Source organism: Ambystoma mexicanum, chromosome 3q (genome assembly GCF_040938575.1).
Source record: "Ambystoma mexicanum isolate Mex_15411 chromosome 3q, UKY_AmexF1_1, whole genome shotgun sequence".
In the NCBI taxonomy this organism is placed as follows: Eukaryota; Metazoa; Chordata; class Amphibia; order Caudata; family Ambystomatidae; genus Ambystoma; species Ambystoma mexicanum.
The window spans coordinates 837,832,415-837,854,863 of NC_090926.1; the positions used below are offsets into that span (position 1 = coordinate 837,832,415).

At 46.0% G+C, this 22,449-nt stretch overlaps 1 protein-coding gene across 2 annotated transcripts in view; it reads right to left on the reverse strand.

Annotated features, from left to right (window-relative positions):
- SMIM36 (small integral membrane protein 36) overlaps positions 1-19,632 on the reverse strand; it is a 358,993-nt gene extending 339,361 nt beyond the window's left edge. For both annotated transcript variants that reach the window (XM_069654933.1, XM_069654934.1), the window contains exon 1: positions 19,136-19,632. In XM_069654933.1, coding sequence (XP_069511034.1) covers positions 19,235-19,519 — 285 coding nt within the window. In that variant the 5' untranslated portion in view covers positions 19,520-19,632 and the 3' untranslated portion in view covers positions 19,136-19,234. The remainder of the gene's footprint in view (positions 1-19,135) is intronic.
- Positions 19,633-22,449: the final 2,817 nt, after the last annotated feature.

The window sequence follows — 22,449 nt, forward strand, 5'->3', positions numbered from 1 at the left end:
GGTGATCAGCCCCTCTGTGACACCACCGCAAATGGCCATGGCCCAGCAGAGGCAACAGTCCCTCGACCAGGTAATCGTGCAACAGCAGCAACTGGCCACGCTCCTCAAGGACCATGCCGATGAATGTGGGGGCACTAAGGCAGCCATAGAAACATCAACTGAGACACTTAGGGCAGAAATGGAGAGAAGTACAGAGACACTAAGGGCACAAATGGAGAGTAGCACCGAGAGCCTGAGAGAAGCACCGAGAGCCTGAGAGTACAAATGGAGAGAAGCACCGAGAGCCTGAGGGGGGAACTGCATGCGACGTCCAAAGACGTATGTGCCGAACTTGCCGCAGTGCGCCGTGTGCTCACTGAGCTCTCACAAACCCTTAGGGACATGCATGGACGTGAGCAGGCAGAGACATCATCCGTTGCAAGTTCCGTCCAGGGCAGCCCCCAACGTAGATCTGGGAGGAACCTGCGCTCCACAGGCAGGGGTGCCCCTGATACCCGCAGAGGGGGCTTGCAATAGCGACAGCCCACTGACAATGAGCATCTTTGGACACTGGTGTTCGGGGGGGAGGTAGGAGGGTGGAGGGGGTGTGTTGGGCTCACTTGGGTGGCGGGTCGATAGGGTGTTTAACATGATATCACATATGCCATAAACAATGCACGATCATGCAATGAGATGTGTGGACATTGATCTTTGTGTACGAGGCCATTATAGGCGTACAGTCCATATTGTGCATGTTCCAGACACACACAGTGCCACGAGTCCCGTGTCCATGTATCAGCCACCAGGTGTGAGTGCTAGAAGCATGCATCTATGAGATGCTGACGAATGTCACGGCCCTCCTGTGCCTCGCAGACTCCTTGAGGTGCTGCCACATCCCCACCCTCATCATGACCATCATCAGGTGCTTGCAGTTCTGCGTCAGGGGGCATGGGCACATTTCTAAGTACGCACATGTTGTGGAGCATGACACATGCCATGACCATCTTTGCAACCTTCACATGGCGGTACAGGAGTGCCCCGCCAGACCTGCTGAGGCAGCGGAAACGAGTCTTCAGTAGGCCGAATGCCTGTTCTATGACTACACGGGTACGTGAGTGGGCATGGTTGTAGTCCTCCTCATGCTGGTCCCGTGGGTTCCGGACTGGTGTGAGGAGCCATCTCTTCAGTGGATACCCGGCATCACCTGTATGTGGACAAGAAAGGAATATTGAGGAATGCCATTGCTACGTACGCACCCCCCCCCTTCCTGCCAGGTCATTGCCGCATCACATACCCCACATCATCATGCATGAAATGAGACTCACCGAGTAGCCAGGATCTGTTCCCTGCGTGTCGCTCCATGTAGCGTGGTATAGTAGAGTTCCTCAAGACCATAGAATCATGGGTTGATCCAGGGAATCTGGCACAACAATGTGTAATGATCCTGTTGGAGTCACACACCATTTGTACATTCAGGGAATGAAATTGTTTTCGGTTGCGGTACTGGGCCTCCATGGCATGTGGGACGACCAATTCCACATGGGTGCAGTCGATGGCACCAATGCAACCCGGTATGCCGGCAAGTGCATGGAATCCCACTTTTGTGTTGGTAATTTCCTGCTCCGAGCGTGGTAGAGAGATGTAGTCGTCTGCGTGCTTCAGGAGGGCATCGAGCACTTGCAATAGTGTCCGTGAGAACAGTGGCTGTGATATGCCATGCAACTGTCCGACTGTGTGCTGGTAGGTGCCTGTGGCCAGGAAGTGGAGTACAGACACCACCTTCAGTAGGGGTGGGATGGCGTTTGGGCTATCTATCATGCTGACAAGGTCAGCCTGTGTCATGTCCACAATGGCGGTTATGGTGTCCCGGTCCAAACGGTAGAGGGTGTGGATCTGCTCATCAGTGAGGTTGAACGGATGTGCTCGGAGGCGTGGGATTGCGGGCTGCCTGCGTGGTGGTAGTGGCTGTGCTGGCGGCCCTTGCTGGCCCTGCCTTGGCCTCCTCCTCCTCCTGCGTCTCCGCCGTGCGGCCGGTTGTAGTTGGTGTTCGTCTTCTTCTTGAAGTTGGAGTACTTGCAGTGCTATCATGTCCCCCAGGGCCAACATGGCTAGTCCTGCCGGTAGCATTTCGGAGTGGGTGTGGTTGTGGGAGGAGACTGGGTGTGCAATTTATGTGTTTTCAGGCTGTATGGCCTCCACCTGTGGTGATTCATTCCACCTGTGCAAGCTGCACTCCCCTTTGGGCGAGCACGTCCCGCACACAACGCTGCAATTCGACGAATGGCATCTTGCTATTGCAATCATGTATTTGTACCCGATGGCAGTGTAACATTGGTTGATATGTTCATTCGGCTATGGTCCCATTGTTTCACATACAATCTTTGCAGTCGCGAACAGACTTGTGAAGGGTCAGTGGAACGTAGTACTCGAGTAACGGTGGACCCTCATGCAACACTGTACCGAGCTTCACCGACGGGCGGGGCGTTCCATTTGTGAGTGAAGGCAGTTGCCATTTTCACACACAGCCGCAATAGATGGATTAATTTGTGGTTTCAAGCGGCCACAGATGCCTTTTCGACGTGATGTTGCAAATGAGGAATTCGAAGGGCGGCGCTTTCGGTTTTCAGCTAGTGGCGAGGAGATGCCCACAGGTCTGACTGCAAATATAACGTTCTATTGTTCAATGTCCTTGGGACAGGGGCCATGGCGAGGATGCAATGATTGATATGAATAGTTTGGGATGCGCAATAGCGACGTGGGCGATGAGGCCGGACGTTCCCAAATACATGTTACTTCACAACACTGGAATAACGGGCTGGGGCACAGTGGATTTTGCAGGCTGCATAACGCACAGACTCAATGGAAATTTCACATGTTATGTGAGTATGGAAACAGGCGTTTTCATTACGGGATGAGGGAATGATGTATGGATGCATGGACAGATGATTTCATACAGAGTTTGCCATGTACAGGGCTTCTTGGAATCTATCCGCCTCCCCTGCGCTATGTGATGCAGGGCTGCCATAGTGGGACCATCGTCTATCTGGCCTTTTTGAGCCCTCCCTGTCTCGACGCGCCTTCAGACACTTGTGTCTATGCACGTTACCAATCCCATCTGATGGATTCTGTTTTAACAGACGCATGCACAGGTACACTCGTTTGTGATAGTGTTTTCACCTCGATATAGATAGTTATGATTCGCAAGTGGTTTTTGGGTGGTGATGATCCTTTGGAGTGGGCTAGCATGCATTGGCTGTGGATTTGGTGTGATCATTGAAGTGAGTAATTCAAATGTAGTTCTGATGGCCATACTATTCTTTTTCATTTCATTTGGTTGACAGGTATCTCCTCCCCTTTTGCCACTGCCATCTGTATGCCACTCCTGCAGATGGATTTTACTCCCGACACCTGCTGCTTCGTGTTAATCAGTGGAGCAGCATTACGATTTTATGGGACGATCGCCAATGGGCCACATGCCCTTACGCAGTACTAGTGGCTAGGAGCAACATTTCGGCCTTTCAGCTGGACTAGTGCCTCCCTATTGGGACGGCCCTGCGGTTCTAGGCGCTTCCATGTTGCCTTTTCGTACGGGAATGTAGCCCCTGTGTACCATGAAGGAACAGGGCGTCACACAAGAAGTGGCTGGTCATTTATTGCGGATGCAGCCCACAATAATGAAATATATTTTGGAGTTCATGGCCTAATGGCTGTATGGGCTTGGTGAATTTGTTGTGCATTAAATTTCTATTCTGATATGAACCGTGTAGCGTTCTTCTTTGCGAGTGATGTGGCATATTCCTATTTGGGGAGCGATGTATTGTGAGGAGATCTGCATTGGGTTCCAGCTTCGGAGTATAGTTGCGTGGTACTGTGCTGGGCGCGTTTGCCTACGAAGCCCAGTGAGGTCAGGGATAAGGGCTGCCATTATGACTGTTTTGATGATGTCATGCTCAGGGGCGGGGGATTAGCTTTTGTGTAACAGATGCCGGTCAGCCAGTTGGATTGGTGGAATGATGTGATTATCGGAATATTGCTGGTCACAGGTGCCTGTGTTTGCGTGCGTTTCTTGGTGGGAGACTGAGGTCATGTCCATTTGTATAGCTTCTGTATTCGTGCCATCTGTGCCCTGCAGCTCCCATTGGGCCCTCTTGAGATTCATTTGTTCGTTGGCAGGCATGGATGACTAGTACATTTCACTGGTTGCATTGTGTGACTTCATTGCACCTACGGGGGGTTGTACAATGTGGCCAGGGAGCGGTGTACAAGCACTCAGTAGGGCCGTTTACGGTTGGTTCGCGATGCCGTACTTCTCACCATGGCGGAATGGTACTTTCCGCCGTGCTTGATGGCGTTAGGTGCATGTCCGCTAGGGTCGGAATTCGCGTACCGTTGCGCCATGGTGGTAATTACGGTTTGGGATGGCGCGCGCGCGCGTACTTGGTGCAGTTAGCGTTGGCGTTCACTACGGTGTCGCTAATGGCATCGTACTTTGCGGTGACGGGTCGTGATCGCACCGAGCGCTATTCGATGGCAGAATTGCATTTCCGCCATCGTTTTTCGATTTCCGCCAGGGTCGTAATGAGGCCCGTAGTCTTTTTCCTTCTCTGAGAGAAAGCCCAACATCCACTAGGGATAATTGTGCAAATCCTTGTTGCATGGTGTCAGATGGGGGAGCTTGGGTATATCGTGTCAATGTGCTTCAGTCTCTAATTGGGTACAATGCCATGTTAAAATCCCCTAAAAGTAATATGTCCCCCTCCATGAAGGATTCAAACTGCCATAGGGTGAATTTCAAAAAGCCTTCCAGGCCTGAATCGGGGGCGTATATTGTGACACCCTGTCATCTTGATGGCATTTAGCTCTAAGATCAGGAATACATACCTGCCCTCGCTGTGAGACATTGTGCGCAGTACTTTAATTTGGGTTAAAGCCCTAATCACGATTAGCAATCTGGTTACCTTGCCTTCTGCGTTCCCCTGAAAGATACCCGTATACTGACACAAGCAAAGTTTAGGTTGGTCTGCTTTCCGAATATGGTTTTTATGAAGTTTCAAGCATTTAAAAAGGGTATTGAGCCCCTTAATGTTCATTGATAGGCACTTGAATTAAGTATGCATTAATCGCCTCATCATGGCACCATTGAATGTGCAGATAATTCTATTGAAGTTCTTTGCTATTTCCACTGTGCAGCGGGATCCCCTTCCCTGTTTCCACTTAAGCCCCCTTGAACCCCCAACAAACATTCCCCAACCATTTCCCAAACTTTCCCATTGCCCCCCTCAAGGTCCCCTGGTGTGAATCACAGAACCTATTGTTTCCCAGGGTGAAAGCCTCCAGCTAGGAATCCCCTGCTATCCAAGGGCCAAGTGCGGGATATCCCAAAACCCCCAACCGCTACCTGAATGGATGAGTTCCAGGATGTCGCGCTCCTTCTCAGCTATGCTTAACTTTTCTTTCTGCACTTAATTAACCGTTTCCCAGAATGGGATTTGAAAACATTGTTACTTTGGGATTGGGATTAGGACCTCTAAATCGAGCTCTTCAATCATCTTTTTGTGCCCCTTTATGTTTCCTTCTCTTTCAATCAGTTAAGGACCATTCCCCTACTTTCGTCTGTTTAGTACAGTGTTCCATCAAGGCCTCAGCTCCTTCCATTATTCCTGTAACTCCCTCATTCTCAATTCAGAGCTGGATGTAATTCTATGCTGTTTTCCATCCAATGAAAAAAAACAGCCCAAAAGGAAAGGTCCATCTGTACTTGATTCCACGTGCTTGGAGAGTTTTAACCACCACCTGCATGTCCCAGAGTGATAGGTCCTGATGAAGTTGAATTTCTGTCCCATTATATGTTATCAGTGTTGCAGTTGTTGCTTCTCTCATTTTCTGCTCCTTTTACGGGTAGAGTGCACATGCTGCCAGTAAATCATGAGGGTGAGCTCCCGGTTCTGTCCTCTTTGGACCCGTCATATGGACCCGATCAAGTGGGATGTTCATGTCTTTGTCGGCCGCAATGAGGTCCTTGAAAATCTGCATAATGGCCTCTTTCCGTCACCGATTCCGGTAGATTTTTAATACAAATGTTGGCACGTCTGGACCGATTCTCAAGGTCTTTTTGCTGAATTTCAGATTGCGTGTGATCCTCGATAATTATTCTAGTGCAATATCCGACTGCTTACTGTCTTCTACTAGTTCCTGAATTGCACGCTCATTTGAGTCCACGCACTCCTGTAGAGAGGACATTTCTTTACTAAAATCTGTGAGTGAATGCTTTATTTCAGAGGTGAATGTGGTAAATTGCAGCTGAAAAGGGGCAGAGAATTTCTCTTGAAATTCTTGGAATCTGTTAGCGAAATCTTCTTTGGAGACTGCCATTTCCTGGTCTGGGGGAGCGAGACCAGAGGGAGCCGCGTGTTGGATGTGTCTATGGGCGCTATTGTGTCCATGAGCCTCGCCAGAAACATTTCCAATATGTTGGCTTGTTTTGTGTGAGGCTGTATGTGCAATGCCGGATCTGTTTTTTCCTGCCTCCTGGCATGTGCTTAGAGCCATGAGTCAAATAGAGGCTGTTGGGTCTCATAGTGGATCACCTATTTTAAGATCCCTCCTCACATGGTGGGGAGACCTAGTTCCAGATCCAGCATTGCTACAATAATGACGTGCCACCAGATTATGTTCAGCCTGGCACCTCATTTTCCTGTTGTTGCCTATATAGCTCCCTTTCTTAAAAAAAACAGACAAACTGTGAATACCATCTAAGAAGGGAAATGCACACCACCATCCCCTCTGAAGTGCCTGGCAGGACAAAGATTGCTCCCCAAATTAAGACCAAGACAAGCACAAGGTGCAGCTTCCCCCATGCATTTGTGAGCTTCAACTGAGAACGCTCCCATTGCTTATGAGCATGCCGCAAATAAAATGTATGCTGACCTTGGGCCCATATTCTCAACAGCTTCCACAAGTTGGGAGACTCCAAAGATCACCTGGGTAAAAGTCAATTGTAGAACAAGCCACTTTCTATATGAGATCCACTACTCGCATGCTTAGAGCCAAGTAATCACCACCGACATAGTCCAAAGTGTGTTCCACCTCCTGCTCCTAGATCAGCCACCTTGAGGGCACTCACCGCTCGACTGGCGAAGTTAAAGGAAGACCGCTTCATTAGCAGCGCATCTAGTCTTTCCAGGGTGAGGCCCAGTTCACCGGCGCTCCCTTCGGGCCCGCTTGAGACTTGCAGGGGCTCATCCGACTCCTCTGCAGAGCCCAACAATGGGGGGCCGCCAGCAGGCAAGCCATGATCACTGCTCCCCGGGAAGTGCTGTGGCTCTCCTTGCAGTCTGCCACAACTGCTGATGACAATGACCCAAGTCTGCGATCGCCAGTTATCTGGCTGTGTCCCAAGCGATTGGGGTGTGATATGCCCACCTGCAGCTACGCTCCAAACAGGGGCTTGTTCTACACAATCTTATGTGAAGGCAGAAGCTTTGTTGTGGATGAAGTGCACGCTTGCATGTCCTCACCGTGCAGCGGCCATCTCAGAATCTGAAAAGCCTAATTTTTAAACACAGCAGCAAATGCAAAAAAGCACACAGATTCGAATTTCCTGGCCTCAGTAACAAGTTACAGACTAAGTTAAGGAAGGTGAAAGGTGAATGCAGAGTGAAGGCAGATAAACCCAAGATACGGTACAAAGTCTCGTAACACAGTGTGGAAGAAAGTCAATAAAGTTAATGCAGGTCAGTACGCATGAGTGTAGAGATGCAGGGAGCAAGGTTTGACAAACAACAATGCTGAATAAGTGGTGTACCTCCAGGCGAACATAGATGGGGCTCAGGTGGGAGTGACAAAGAAACTGCAGGAAGCAAAGAGAAAAACAGAGACAGGGAGAGTTGAAGGCAATGCCAGGGGCTCCGCTGCAAACCGGAGGACATGAGAGGCTGCATCAAAGGGGGAGCACTTTGCAGCGGGTTCAGGCAGAATGTCGAAGGGGACCCTGTAGAAATGCTCACAGGTGACATGGAGTGGCTGAGAATGAAGGGGGGGTAGGAAGAAGGAGGGTCTTACCAGATCTGTGCAGCATGCAGGGCCGATAGAAGATTAGCAATATGTTATAATTGAGATCAATGAGCAGAAGGCACGGACCCCTCCAAGCCCAGACAGGCCCAGGCAGGAACCAACAAAGGCCATTATAGGTGGCCCTTTGAGGGGGCTGGCATCGCCTGGCAGTTCCTGGCCCAGGAGGTGATATCAGCGTGTCATCAGCCAATCAGGTAGACCTGCAGGATATGCATGGTGATCATCTGCTGGACGAAGAACACGGCGGCCATTGGACATGAAACTCCACCCGGGCATAGGTGCTCTGGGACAGGATGTTGTAAGCTCTTAGGCTCCACTGGTAGTCCATCATTAGCCCCAACATAACCCCAATTAGTTACACCCCTAATGTAAGAAACAGCATATGCTCTAGGGAAATTATACATGTGCCTCATAAACAGTTTGTAGAAAACGTATTCTGTCGTTTCAGATTTGGATAGGAAGAGAGCAGTCTATATTTGTTTTCTCCTGCATCAGGATCACTGTATTTGCTGATGAACATCACTACTGTCATTTTTAAAGTAAAAAAAAACTACAAAAATAAAAAGGTGCATTTAACAATTAACTGTTAAAACCTTCAATATAATCAAAAAGAAAAAAGAAAAAAACGTCCGGTGACACATTTATTAGAGCATGACTATTAAATTAGTAAGGCTATTTGAATGAATGAAAGCATAACAAATTAGGGTTTCTCTAACTAAAGCAAAATAAAAGCGAGAGGATCCCATAGCTGTAAAACTATAATCTTGAAAAAACAAACAATGTATGTTCCCACTGCATTAGAAAATAACAAATAAAAACACAAGAAAGTACGTTTCTCAAAAAAAGACTATACAGGATGGTTTATCTAAAATAAATTCCCTAAATATGGTAAAAACAACCGAAATGAAGGTTCTCCTAACTAACATAAGACTACAAGATTTACCCAACAGAAATGGAAATGAAACAAAAACAAATCCAACATAAAATCTCCCACCAAAAATTATCAAACATGTCCATTTGTGTGGAACACTTCTGGCTTAGCTTCATGCACCCAAACAAAACCCACCAATATACAGGAACGTTGATGGGTCATTTATAGATGGCCAACTCTGTATTTAACCGAGGATGCACTGGAATTCACCCACTGAGTCTGCAGAAATTTGCTGAAAGCCAACTAATATTCGTAAACTCTAATTCAACAGATGTTTATATAAATTAGACTGGAAATGTAAAATACAATTTGTAAGTATCTACTTTGAATAGATAATAGAACGTCATGATATGCCTGATTATGGTCAGCTTGTTGTGGGTTATTTACCTGGGTGAGTATCAAGTTCTTATTACATTCCACAAGGACCATGTATGAGTTTCCAGTTGGGGATTGTTCCATTTACTTGGAAGATTATGCTTAACCCAGATTGCTCTACCACATGGGGAAGGTTAAACATGGTCCTAGTCATTCCCATAGGAATCCACTAGGGTTTAATAAGAAACATGGTCGCTGTATAGTCTGCAACCTCTGAATTTCTTAGAGTATTCATGTCAATTGTCTTTGTCCTTCTATTACCTGCAAAGACACGCAAGGTAAGCATGCTCCCGACATTAATGTATGCAAGGGGGCTGGTCAGCACATCCTGGTGCCACTGCTCAGCCCCTCCTGAAATGCTCAGGTCACCTTTGAGAATGTGGTGACCTGGGCATTTCAGCAATGAGCCAAATGGAACGAGCACACTCGTTACGCTCCTTTCATTAGCGCTCATTTATGAGAATCTGATTAATATGTGCTGTGCTCTTGTGTTCTTACCAATTCATCATTATAGCATCTGCCAATGCGCAGCATTTGCCCCTAAAATACGTGTTAAGGCTCGTCGAGTATTCCCTCTACAAGTGCAGGATTGCTTCAGTTGCCACCTGTGCTCTATTCACTGTAATTTGCAGTCATATAGGTAAGAGTTTACAAGCAAGAATGTTATCTTAAATTGCCCTTTCCTCTAGGGCAAATTTGACAATATATGTGAAATATTGTTCGAGCTGTTAACATGTCATTCCATATTAAATTTGTATTTTCATTGAATTAACCCCAAAATACAAATCATAGAGTAGATTATCGGTGTGACTGTTGCAGGTTTGCTTCCTTTTCTATAAAAAAACATAAGAGGCCTAAATCACAGAGCGTTTTCCAATTGGGTTTTGTCATCATAAAACGCTTCTGTGAATTAGGTTTCAAGAGTTTGGCATAAATGTCCGTCAAACCGGCTGCCATTCGGTACTTGACCAAAATACATCACTAAACCTGGACACATTTCAGTTGATTGAAACATCCTTGAGCCGCCATATATGAGCATTGATTTGGACATTTGCATTCCCACAGATGTCTAATGCCATGCAGAGGCCTGGGCACCCTGCCACATGTCAGTGGGCAATACTTTCTCGCCCCGTGTGCTACAGATGAAAACACAGCTCGTTGTGTTTCAAGGGTAAGGTGGGTCACATGCAAGACATAGAAAGGGTATTTTCTTCTATATCTAATGTGAGGGGTCCAGCCGCACACTAGATTTCTAAAAAAGTACTTTTTCCATTTCATGCATAAGGCCAGCTGTGCTAGAAATAGAACAATGTACCTACTACTGGAACGCCAATCTGGCTGACCTGATTCACAGAGGCATTTTATAATGGCACAATCCCATTGAAACAGGCTCTGGGAATTAGTCCCTAAATGTTCTTGAAGTGGAAAAATGAGACACCTAGCATGGCCTTGGGAGGGCATGGGTCAAACGCATTGGTTCTCTCTGGAAATGGGAGGTGGCACGCAGGTCACGATGATACATGACAACACACAACAAAACGTTGAGGTTCTGGATCCCACCACAAATCCGTGCTTGGTTCAGTGACCACCTGGTGGGCAGTAAATATCCATGAGTCTGCACAATTTTGCAGGGGCCACCTGCAAATAATAAGTGGCAAATCGTGGAACTTGGCTGTCACTGGTTTCCAATTGGTGAATGATAGCCTGGAAATTCCTTTGTGGCAAATACAAAAAGCCATGAACAGAGACATGTCTAGAGATGCGCGGCCCATCTTTCAGGTATGTATGTGAAAATAGATGTGCTCATTGCATCTTTGAGCTGATCCAGGCAATTCTTTGTGAGTGCACTGCATAATAAGAAGGGGGAATACATTTGCACTTTGTCAGATGAGGCTTTTGCTGCCACTTTCTCTCCCCCTCCACCTCCTATGGCTGATTTACATCCTGACACAACCCTTTCCATGCTCCACTCTTCTATCTCTGATACTCTTGATGTTCTTGCCACTGTCATGAGGATCCGCTTGAAGCCCAAAGCCAAGTGCAACTCCTGGTATGACTCGGACCTTGTCACTCTTAAATGCCAGTGAAGTGCGGCTGAGAGGAAATGGTTAGCTTATTGCGCATCCTCAGACAAACTGGCCTGCCGCCTGCTCCAAAGGCAATATCGGCTTTCTGGCTGCACTAAGAAGAGAGCCCACATCCAAGCCTGTGTCTCTGCGGCATCTAACAACTTAGCCAAACTCTTAAAATCTGCAAGGAGCTGGCCAATCCTGCTGCAGTCTCTACCTCTGCTGCCCCCTCCCAGGCCCCCTATACGGCCCTGGCTTCTCATTTCATCTCTAAATCCCAGGGCATACTGTCAACCCTCTCCTCCTCTACTGCTCCTCCCTCTACTCTCTCCTCTACCTCTGGCCCCCATGTGGCCACGTCTCCTCCCTCTTTCTCTTTCTTTCCTCTGTTCTCCCCTTACAAGCATTCTAGACAAGTCCGATCTATGAACGTCTCATCAAAACAGGTTCTTCCCTGTTATTTCAAAACCATCAAGAGCCATATTGGCCTGGCTAACTATCGCCAGATCTCCATCACTCCTTTCCTGGGCAAACTCTTGGAAGAGCTGGCCATCTCCCAGCGTAATCTTTACACTGAATCTGTTGGTTGTCTCCATGACCATCAGTCAGCAGCCAGAAGCATGGAAACTACTCTCCTGAACATCCATGAAGACCTGCTCTCTAACCTTGATTCTAATCTCCCATCTGTCACCATCTTACTCGATCTCTCTTCTGCCTTCGACACGGTCAAGCATGCCATTCTGCTCAATCCTCTCCATGAGTATCACCGATCAGGCCCTCGCCTGGCTGATCTCGTTCCTCTCTGATCGACCCTCCCAGGTCCAATTGGGTCCTTCATTTCCTCTATCTCACTCTCTACCTGTGTTGTTCCCCAGGGGTCTAACCAATACCTGGCAACTCTCGCCCACCGCATTGCCGGTCTCTGTTCCAGCTTTCAGGGCTATGCGGATGACACTCAGCTTGTTTTCAGGCTTCCCTCTGCCACCTCTTCTCCTTCTCTCATCTCTGATTGTCTGTCTGCTATCCAGAAGGTGTGTGCCGCCAACGATCTCTGCCTTAAGGTCACATGGATTGGCGAAATGATAATTTCTTCAGTGTACATCTAAATGACCTTTTATGAAAAACACACGGTTTGGCAAAATGACAATCTAAACGAGATTCCATCTTGTGAGATTGTCTTTATTTAAGTGATACACATGATACACTGATAATTCCTGGCAGTGCCGCCATTATAGAAACACTACCCATGCTCTGCATAGCTACACTACTCGTTTGCTCATGCGCATCGTGTCGCGCTTAGTTTAGAAACAATCTCATATATTACAGCCATCACGCATGCGCACCATTCAGACAACAAAGCAAGCCACTGATACAGCTCGCTGAGAGTTAAGCTCTAAGACTCCCTGTTCTTCGCGCATTTATTTGTCCTTACTTGACTACTGGGACCACGGCTATTTCGCTAAGTTACAACATGGCCCCTCACGGTCAAATTATTTTACGTGTACAATCGAGTCACAAGCGCGATCAGCATTCTTCTAAATCAGCTGCATGCTCTAAGCCCCATACAATTTTTGCATTCACCCATATCATTATATCCCATGCAAATATCACGGGTGACCACTCAAACCACGTGAACTAGCAAATTTAGAAATCAATATTATTCATCCCTCGAGTTTTGTCACAAGACTGGGCACGGCCCCTTTCTCTGCATGTATGTCCGCACTCACTCGGGCATTACAAAGTCACGCTTACCTCTGCAGGTAGCTATACGCACCCTGTATTACATACATCTGTGTCCCTTTTCAGCAGGACTCTCACAGTAACCAGACGTAGCCATTAAACAACGGCTCCCGCCACTTTTTTCGACTTGAATTCAAGATCGATCCTTCAAGGTAATACAAGCCCTTGTTTTTACCCCTTTTCTCTATATCACATTCAATGTGCCAGTTCCCTTGAACAACAAAAATTATTTTTAATCTCTTTAGCAAACACAGACATCGCCTATCCACTTTGCGGACTACAATCAACACGCCAGGCACTCAACCGCTGGCACCTCCAACAACAATCAGTCATGACGCTTGAACTACCTTAGGTAGGCTGCTCTTCCCGCAGTGTCCCCTTTTGTGCAATTTTACTTTGCCTTTTTCAATTAACTCCAGATCTAACACCCCATCCTTTGTTTTACCAATTACAGGCGCATGTAATTCTCCTTACGGCACCTTTGTGCTCCAATTTCCCTCAGTCCTGACGACAGTGCGGTGCCATTACCAGCAGGTCACGACCACTCCAACCACTAGTTCCTTCCACCTATCCACCGCACCAGAAACACCTCAATTGTTTGTGTGTCGACCATGCTTGTGTACTGCCTTATTATTAGCAATACATAAAATCACAGTCACTTCAATTGTACTAACCCACTGAAAAATGTACAAAGTATTGTGATCTATATACAATATTTGTTCTGCCCAGGACAGCATATGTCATTATTTTAAATATTCTTTTATCGGATGTGAGCTAATAAATTGCAGAACTTAACTGTCTCTCTTTTTCTGGAAGAGCATATTGATATACGGTACCCAAAGCTCCACTGCACCCTTTTAGACAAACCACCTTAGCGTCACTGACAAGGGTAGCCTTTGACTCCATTTTCTTTCGACATATTTGCCTACACCCTGCGGAGTCAGGCGCCCATCAAAAAAGAGGGTTCTTTTGCCCTTACAGCGCACTTCCTGTATCTGTAACCCTACAGTCCCCTTAACTGCACTTGACGTACACCTGCCAACTTGTATTTACCCTTGCACCTGCCACCTGCTCGCCGCACATCTTGTTATTGTTTTGATCCCATGTATGTACAGCACTGCTCCCTCCCCTTCCCCTGGCACTTTTCCCCTTCCACCTCCCCTGCACTTGTGCAAACTCAATTTCACTTGGCCTAGTAAGATCATTGTCTCTGTCCTCCATCTGTTTCCCCTTCCTTGAAACACTTGTGTGTAGGCGCGTTACAAATGCCATATCGTCTTCGGTATGTCTCCCAGTTCGTATCCCCATATGTCTATGATTCTCCTCATATCAGTTACACTTTGCAGACTGGATCCACAACTACTCACATGTTATTAGTTATATATTTCTACAACTTCAACTCTACTATTGTTTATATTGATACGTTATAGAAATTAACCAATCAAATATGTTAAAAGGAAAGCATATTATAGCAAGCTAAGATCATTCACTCTATTAATCATTTATGGTTACCTGTTTTCTTTCAAAGTCTGTAAATTGTTAACACTTGTATCATTTTCAATATTTTGAACAATAAAAATCATTAAAATGAAAAATAAAAAAACAAATGCCACATCGTATCATATCATATGTTTGCTGGATTTAAACTTGTGCAACGTAAGAGGGTACAAGTCACGTATGCATGTGCCTATGCAAGCAAGCTGCCTCTGCAACTCCAGGTTGGCATCATTCAAGCAGGACTTTAGATTACCATTGGCATCGCAATTGAGCGCGTGCATTGGAGCTCTTTTTATACCTATTAAGAATCACAGCTGGGAGCAGAAACGCAGCAATTTTACCTTTTTGTGCAACATGGACTGCAATTTTTAGGCACTCTCCCTGTAGGCCGCTTCATTTGAGGAGAACACTTTTTTTTTACAAATTCTCTCTGGCGTAATAAGAATTTTAAGCTGTTGCAACTAGATTACACCAGACTTGAATGGTCCAGTCAGCCCAGGACGCAGCGGTTTAATAAGTTACAGCACGTTTGAACGGTGAGCCCCGGGGTCGCATAACATTAAGTTGATCAAGCTGACAAACAATTAGGACTTTTGGCCTACGGTCACTTCAACTTGCCATCAATAATTCATACTCTTTTCTATCGCTTAGTCTGTTCACATAATGTCCAGCAAGCCGTCTGGGCACCCACACTGATAATGCTGTAGAAACGAAAATAAACCAAGTTTTCAATTCCATTATGTATTTGCAGCGCATTTTACAGCTACAAATGTGGATCCATCGAATAAATTGGCTTCTCTTACATAGAGGTGGAATATCCTTTTGGATGATACAACGATGGATGCTGGCCTATGATGGAGTGCAGGTGTGCGTGCATAGATTGCACACGTTACACCCATTTTATGACCGCGCTGCTCTTGGAATCTGCAGGTCAATCTGCTCAGAAACTCTCCCCCAACTAACATAAGGATACTGACCGTCCCCAGAGTGCTTCACATGGTGGGAGCACGCGACAGGGTGTGGGGGGTGGGGTTACAAGGAGGCCTTTGTGGATATGGACGCGGCCTTGGATGGTTTGTTCCAGATTAATTGTTCATAGTTCCAGCTTTGGTATGAGTGGTCATGGAGGGTGAGGAAGATAATGGTTAACCATCCTTCATTATGAATATCATGCATTTCCAAACAGAAAATATCCTATACATATGCAGCTGCTTTCCAAATGCTGTTCGCATGTTGGAGTTCATTGAAGGGCCACATGTTCCCCCAAAGTGCCAGTACCACGGCCAGCCGTACATATTGCTCTTCTGCACTACCATTGCCATAGTAGGCCATGCCGCTAACCATCACCTCAAGCTTCCTGTGTTGGGCCACTGCGAGAAAAGCACACACACCTAAACTTTTGCTATATGAGGAAGCAGTAACTACGTAAGGGGTGACTGTTACTTTTGGGAATACTCATCAAAACAATTAATATCAGGGTACATATTTTAGACTAACAAGCAACCCGGGAGCACTGCTATGGCAGTAACGAGGTGAACGAAGCTTGCTCAATGGTCTCAAACTGCAATAATATTTCTCAGAGGATTTAAGGGCCTCATTTAGAAAAATGTTTTAACATGGGGAAGTCCCATTGACAACATTTAGGTAAATCATGCCCTTAGAGTTGCAACCCTTGCTCACCTGATACACCGTTGCTTTCCTGTCAGATAAACAGTGCACCCACATAAGCCAAGGAAGGCCTGTACTTATGTAGTCACTGTGTAAGCAAAGGAAGGTCTGTACTTATTTAGGCTGTGTGTAAGCGAGTGCAAGCGAAGGAAGGTCTGTACTTATTTAGCTGCTGTGTAAGCGAGCGTAAACAAAGGAATGCCTGTACTTATTTAGCCACTGTGTTAGCAAGTGTATGCAAAGGAAGGCCTGTACTTATTTAGCCACTGTGTAAGCAAAGGACGACCTGTCCTTATTTAGCCTCTGTGTAAGCGAGTCTAAGCGATGGTAGGTCTGTGCTTATTTAGCATCTGTGTAAGCGAGTGCAAGCAAAGGAAGGCCTGCACTTATTTAGCCACTGTGTAAGCAAAGGAAGACCTGTGCTTATTTAGCCTCTGTGTAAGTGAGTCTAAGCGATAGTAGGTCTGTACTTATTAAGCATCTGTGTAAGCGAGTGCAAGCAAAGGAAGGCCTGCACTTATTTAGCCACTGTGTAAGCAAACAAATGCCTGTACTTATTTAGTCTCTGTGTAAGCGAGTGTAAGTGAAGGAAGGTCAGTATTTATTTAGCCTCTGTGTGAGCGAGTGTAAGTGAAGGAAGGTCTGTATTTATGTAGCCTCTGTGTAAGCGAGCGTAAGTGAAGGAAGGTCTGTATTTATTTAGCCTCTGTTTAAGCAAGCGTAAACGAAGGAATGCCTGTACTTATTTAGCCACTGTGTTCGCGAGTGTATGCAAAGGGAGGTCTGTACTTATTTAGCTGCTGTGTAAGCGAGCGTAAACGAAGGAATCCCTGTACTTATTTAGCCACTGTGTAAGCAAAGGAAGACCTGTGCTTATTTAGCCTCTGTGTAAGTGAGTCTAAGCGATGGTAGGTCTGTACTTATTAAGCATCTGTGTAAGCGAGTGCAAGCAAAGGAAGGTCTGCACTTATTTAGCCACTGTGTAAGCAAACAAATGCCTGTACTTATTTAGTCTCTGTGTAAGCGAGTGTAAGTGAAGGAAGGTCAGTATTTATTTAGTCTCTGTGTGAGCGAGTGTAAGTGAAGGAAGGTCTGTATTTATGTAGCCTCTGTGTGAGCGAGCGTAAGTGAAGGAAGGTCTGTATTTATTTAGCCTCTGTGTAAGCAAGCGTAAACGAAGGAATGCCTGTACTTATTTAGCCACTGTGTCCGCGAGTGTATGCAAAGGGAGGTCTGTACTTATTTAGCTGCTGTGTAAGCGAGCGTAAACGAAGGAATCCCTGTACTTATTTATCCACTGTGTAAGCAAAGGAAGACCTGTGCTTATTTAGCCTCTGTGTAAGTGAGTCTAAGCGATGGTAGGTCTGTACTTATTAAGCATCTGTGTAAGCGAGTGCAAGCAAAGGAAGGTCTGCACTTATTTAGCCACTGTGTAAGCGAGTGTAAGTGAAGGAAGGTCAGTATTTATTTAGCCTCTGTGTGAACGAGTGTAAGTGAAGGAAGGTATGTATTTATGTAGCCTCTGTGTGAGCGAGTGAGGTCTGTATTTATTTAGCCTCTGTGTAAGCAAGCGTAAGCGAAGGAAGGCCTGTACTCATTTAGCCTCTGTGTGAGCGAGTGTAACTGAAGGAAGGTCTGTATTTAGCCTGTGTGTAATCGAGTGTAAATGAAGGAAGGCCTGCACTTATTTAGCCACGAAAGCGACTGAATGCAAAGGAAGGCCTCCATTTATTTAGCCACTGTGTACGTCAATATTGACCTAAGGAATGTCATTGTCGATCACAGTTAGAATGGCTCGGGTGCTGATGATTTCGTGACTGGGCGCACCATATACTCTGCTAGTAACAAAGATTTATGAAGAGGTTGAAACATTCTTCCTATCCCCCCCACCTTTCATGTAATCAGGACATCCATACTGAATATCGAGGAAAGACGTACATTTCCTCGGGGAAGTGTGTTGCCGCGATTCCGAAAACATGAATGGATTATTCCACCCAGAGGGGGGAGGAGTGCAGCCCTAGAGCGTGGGCCAATTCTCCAGGAAAGTGATTCTGTTACTGACGAAGAATCCCTTTTGAGTTCACAAGACCCCCTCTAATATATAAACGTCATCCATTCCAGCTGGAAAAGACCATCAGACTTGTTAACACCTTTGCATGGGCAGGCCTTATTCACCCAAACGGCAGCCATACCAATATCTGAAGGAGGGCCCTTTCAAAATGCAGGCAAGATCATCCATTCAGAAAGCTGATTTATATGAGATAAGCCAAACACAGTACGTGTTGCTTTTAGACACCTGGTTGTGAGCCCTTTGCTTTGCATAGGTCTCGGCTCCTCTCTGGCACGCAGCATAATCTCCCCTGAGGCTGATGGATCATCGAGTGTTTTCCAAGCATCATGTGCTGTATCATGTGTGCATTTTATAATTACACTTATCATACGACAAACGTGTGATTAAAAGACCATCACTAATCGAAAGTACGTGTTGCACTGTGTGATGAAGGATTTTTACCAGAAACACATACAAACACACTAACAACATCACCATTCTGCTAAATGCATTAAGCGGTTGTAAATTTGACCTCAGCTGTAAATTGGCGATAATGGAAGCAAGACGTTTGGAAGTAATAATATGTGAGCATTGTAATGGCTGATCGGAGTACAAACGTAGAAGCCCATAACGCTGACACACACTCATTACCATGTGTTTCTTCTGTATTCATTTCAGCTGTTGCAATGAGGCCAAAAAATCACATGGCTATAATCCAGCTGAAGGGAAGCCAACCTTAGGATTTCTACTTACGTGGTTGATGTAGTGTTGCGTACGGTGAAGGTAATCCCGTCCAGGAAGGTGGCCTATAGGCAGTGTGCTGTCCTCCAAGGCAAGTTCCCCAGGGCTCTCTCAAACCATAGTACTTCTCTTGTCCAGTGGATCCGAAGAGTTGACGTAAGCAGGCACCAGTGTTTTGCCCCAGTGGGTGCAAGCCGAGTTCTGCTGCATGACTACCAGTCGGATGGGCGACCTTTTGGCAGGTGGCGCTTCGGGGGCATATTCCTTACTCGGGTCTCTCCCCCGGCAGTCATAGAGCACGCAGGACACTAGGAACACCAGGAGCAGGATGACGTAGCTAGCCACAAGTATGATCAGGTTCAAGGTAACAGGGTCGATCTCCAAGTAAAACTCCATTTGATCCCATGCTATTGGAGAGAAACGCAGAGCTCGCTGTAGCTTGGGCGCTCGGGGAGGCAGGACGCCGGAGCACCCTGGCCAGAATAGATGTATTGGCTTTGCAGTAAAAATACAACTAATCCCTGCGCAGGCAGCAATGCATTTCTCTGAACTGGTTGATTAAAGCTGCTCAGTTTAATAACTTAATCTCCTTCTTTTAATTCCGCGAGGATTGCAGGGGCAGAATCTGTTAGCAAATACATCCAGCATGTAGTGTGTTGCATTAAAACATCGTCAGTAGAAAATACAGTAATGTACTCGTTTCCAATAAAACACAAAACATGACCTGTAACTTCCACTGTGCAATGCTCTGTAGCTCATTTCGCCTCTGTGGATAGTAGGTATCTGCACAGTTGCAGGGCTTCCCTTTAAAACACGTCATACAACCCTACTGACAACTGTTCACATGTCTTAATGTTTTCATAATTGTTTCCTTAGTGCATTCATCAGGCCACTCGTGATGAGCTGGTGTCCAAGACTGCGTGTGCTACACATGGGGAGACATGATGGAGCAGAACACATGCGCAGACAGAAAACAACCGTTCACATTGTTTTTACGAAAAGTTTGTAAAGAGCAGTGATTGCAAAGTTGTCTTCTCTCAGAACATAGGGGGTCGGGGGGTTGTCATGACCTTTTGTAGTTTCTATAGGCTCCAGCATTACACGAGACATGGGTATTTTCGATCCTGGCACTGCCTGATACTGAAGGAATATTAACATTAGCACCTGCAACTGGCAGTTGGTAGCTAATGGCAAGGTTTGTAGTTTATGAAAAAACTCTCACAAATATAAAAACATGAACTAAAAACAAGTTGAACCAAGATGTTAGCTAGGGAGACAGATACTTGTCTATTTCCATGGCAGCCGACTGTCACAATGCATGGAACACAACATGATCCTCTAAAGCATGAGGTGCTGAACGGATGTACTGCTTCTTTAAGTGTGGCACACATTATTCATTGTACGACAGGACATTGCACTGACAAGGCAAGCGAATGGGTGCCATCTCATGTAAAGGACAGCACCTAGCATGACACATGGAGACAGATAATGCATTAATGTATTCGTTAACATTTTTAGCAGGCAGTTGCCTCCTTCCCTGAGTTCCAGCACCCAGCACATGGTGTGGATTTTGCCACTAACTATATCCTCCCAAGAACAAAATAGAGCCATCAGTACATTTCACTGAAAGACTGTGTTTTAACCAATTTAAAGTGGAAACAGGAATCTTTGAAAGCCCCACTTTAACATGAATAACTCTGTGTATTCAGAAGAAAAAATCAGTGACCCTGGTACAGTAAACTAGGTACATTACACACATCCACCAATAAGAAATCTTGTTGAAGTACAGAGCTGCATTGCATTTCATGATTAATAACATCACTCCTTTATTAATCCTGGAATCCGTCTCTAAAGCTGTGAACATGACCTACTGTATCAGAAATATTCAGATGTAAACAGTGTGTTTGAAGTTTCATTAGCAAATTAAACCATGGTTTATTCTTTCAATAATATGTTTATTCATAACTATATTTAACACCTTATGATGATTACACAAGGATTTGTATGTATTGTATTAAAATGGGGAATATATTACTGTGTTCATTTATATAAAAATACTGCTTTTCTAACATGGCTTTGGCAAGGCTTGTTTTGTTATTTCTCTTTCTGTCTTGACCACAAATTAAAAATCCATGTTAGCCCTACTTAAATATGCAAAAAAGAGGTGGCTTTAAGTGTCACAAGAAATTGAAATTGCTCAACTAGAGGGAGTAGGTTTGTTTACCTTTCATGACTGGGACCACGGAGGCTTTCCGGTGAGCACCCAGCCCCCGCGAGCGCATTCACGTACACAATGCCTTTTTGCGTGTAGTGGCCCGAGCACCTGCCAAGTGCCCAAGCCATTAGCTAGGTATTTCTGCAACGCTGTTCGAAGCTCTAAAGAGCATTTTTGTACCATACTCCCGTTTTGGCACATGAGACCCCGGAACTCTAAGATGGCCGCCCATTGCCTGGCCTGTCCTCATACTGCCTGTCAGAAGTCCCAATCCACTCCGGATTGGCTCAGCAACATACTTGAAGCCCATTGGCTGCCGGCAGGCGGAGCCGGCCTACCTCCAGCAAGGCCAACGACATCAAGGCCGTTGCCTGTTCCCTGCCTGTTCATGCCGATCTTGCCGTTTGCCAGACCCCCTGGACCACACGTCTGCCCGTAAAGGTAACCTTTGCAACCCCCAAGGTTACCCTGCAACCTGTACCCTCAACGACTGTTGTTTACAGGCTCACCCTAACTTTGGTTGATATGGTCTCCTGTGGACTACACCTTGCATGCTTGATTGATATGAGCATCATCTCATCTTTGGCACATAATTTGTCATTATCCCATCGCTGCCCTACGTCACTTTATGATATGCACCTATTCTGACTCGATGTGCACTATACACTCAGGGAACTGCGCAACTCTGATCATAGACAGTTACTGCACAATTATATCAGCGTGTATCAATGTACCTTACTGCATTTAGAGACTGACTCTCGCCCATTTGTATTCACTTCTTAAACCTACGTGCTATACACTGCTTTCTACTTAACCGTGTCACCCCAGTGCACACCTACCATATTGTGTGCTTATTTCGCTTCCTTTTGCCTCATTCCGCACTATTTAACATATGACCTTCAGTGCATTTTGGCTACTTTCTTTGATTTCGGATTTAGGCGCGCCCCATTGCTACTGGCGAAGTATATCTCCACTGTAAACTATCCTCCTGACAAGTACCACACCCAGTAAGTGTCTGGCACTTTACCCTACCTGGTATCCTAACTATCAGGTCACGTCATGCAGCTGTGGCACCTTGCCTACTTCCACCTCATCATCCTAAACATTATAG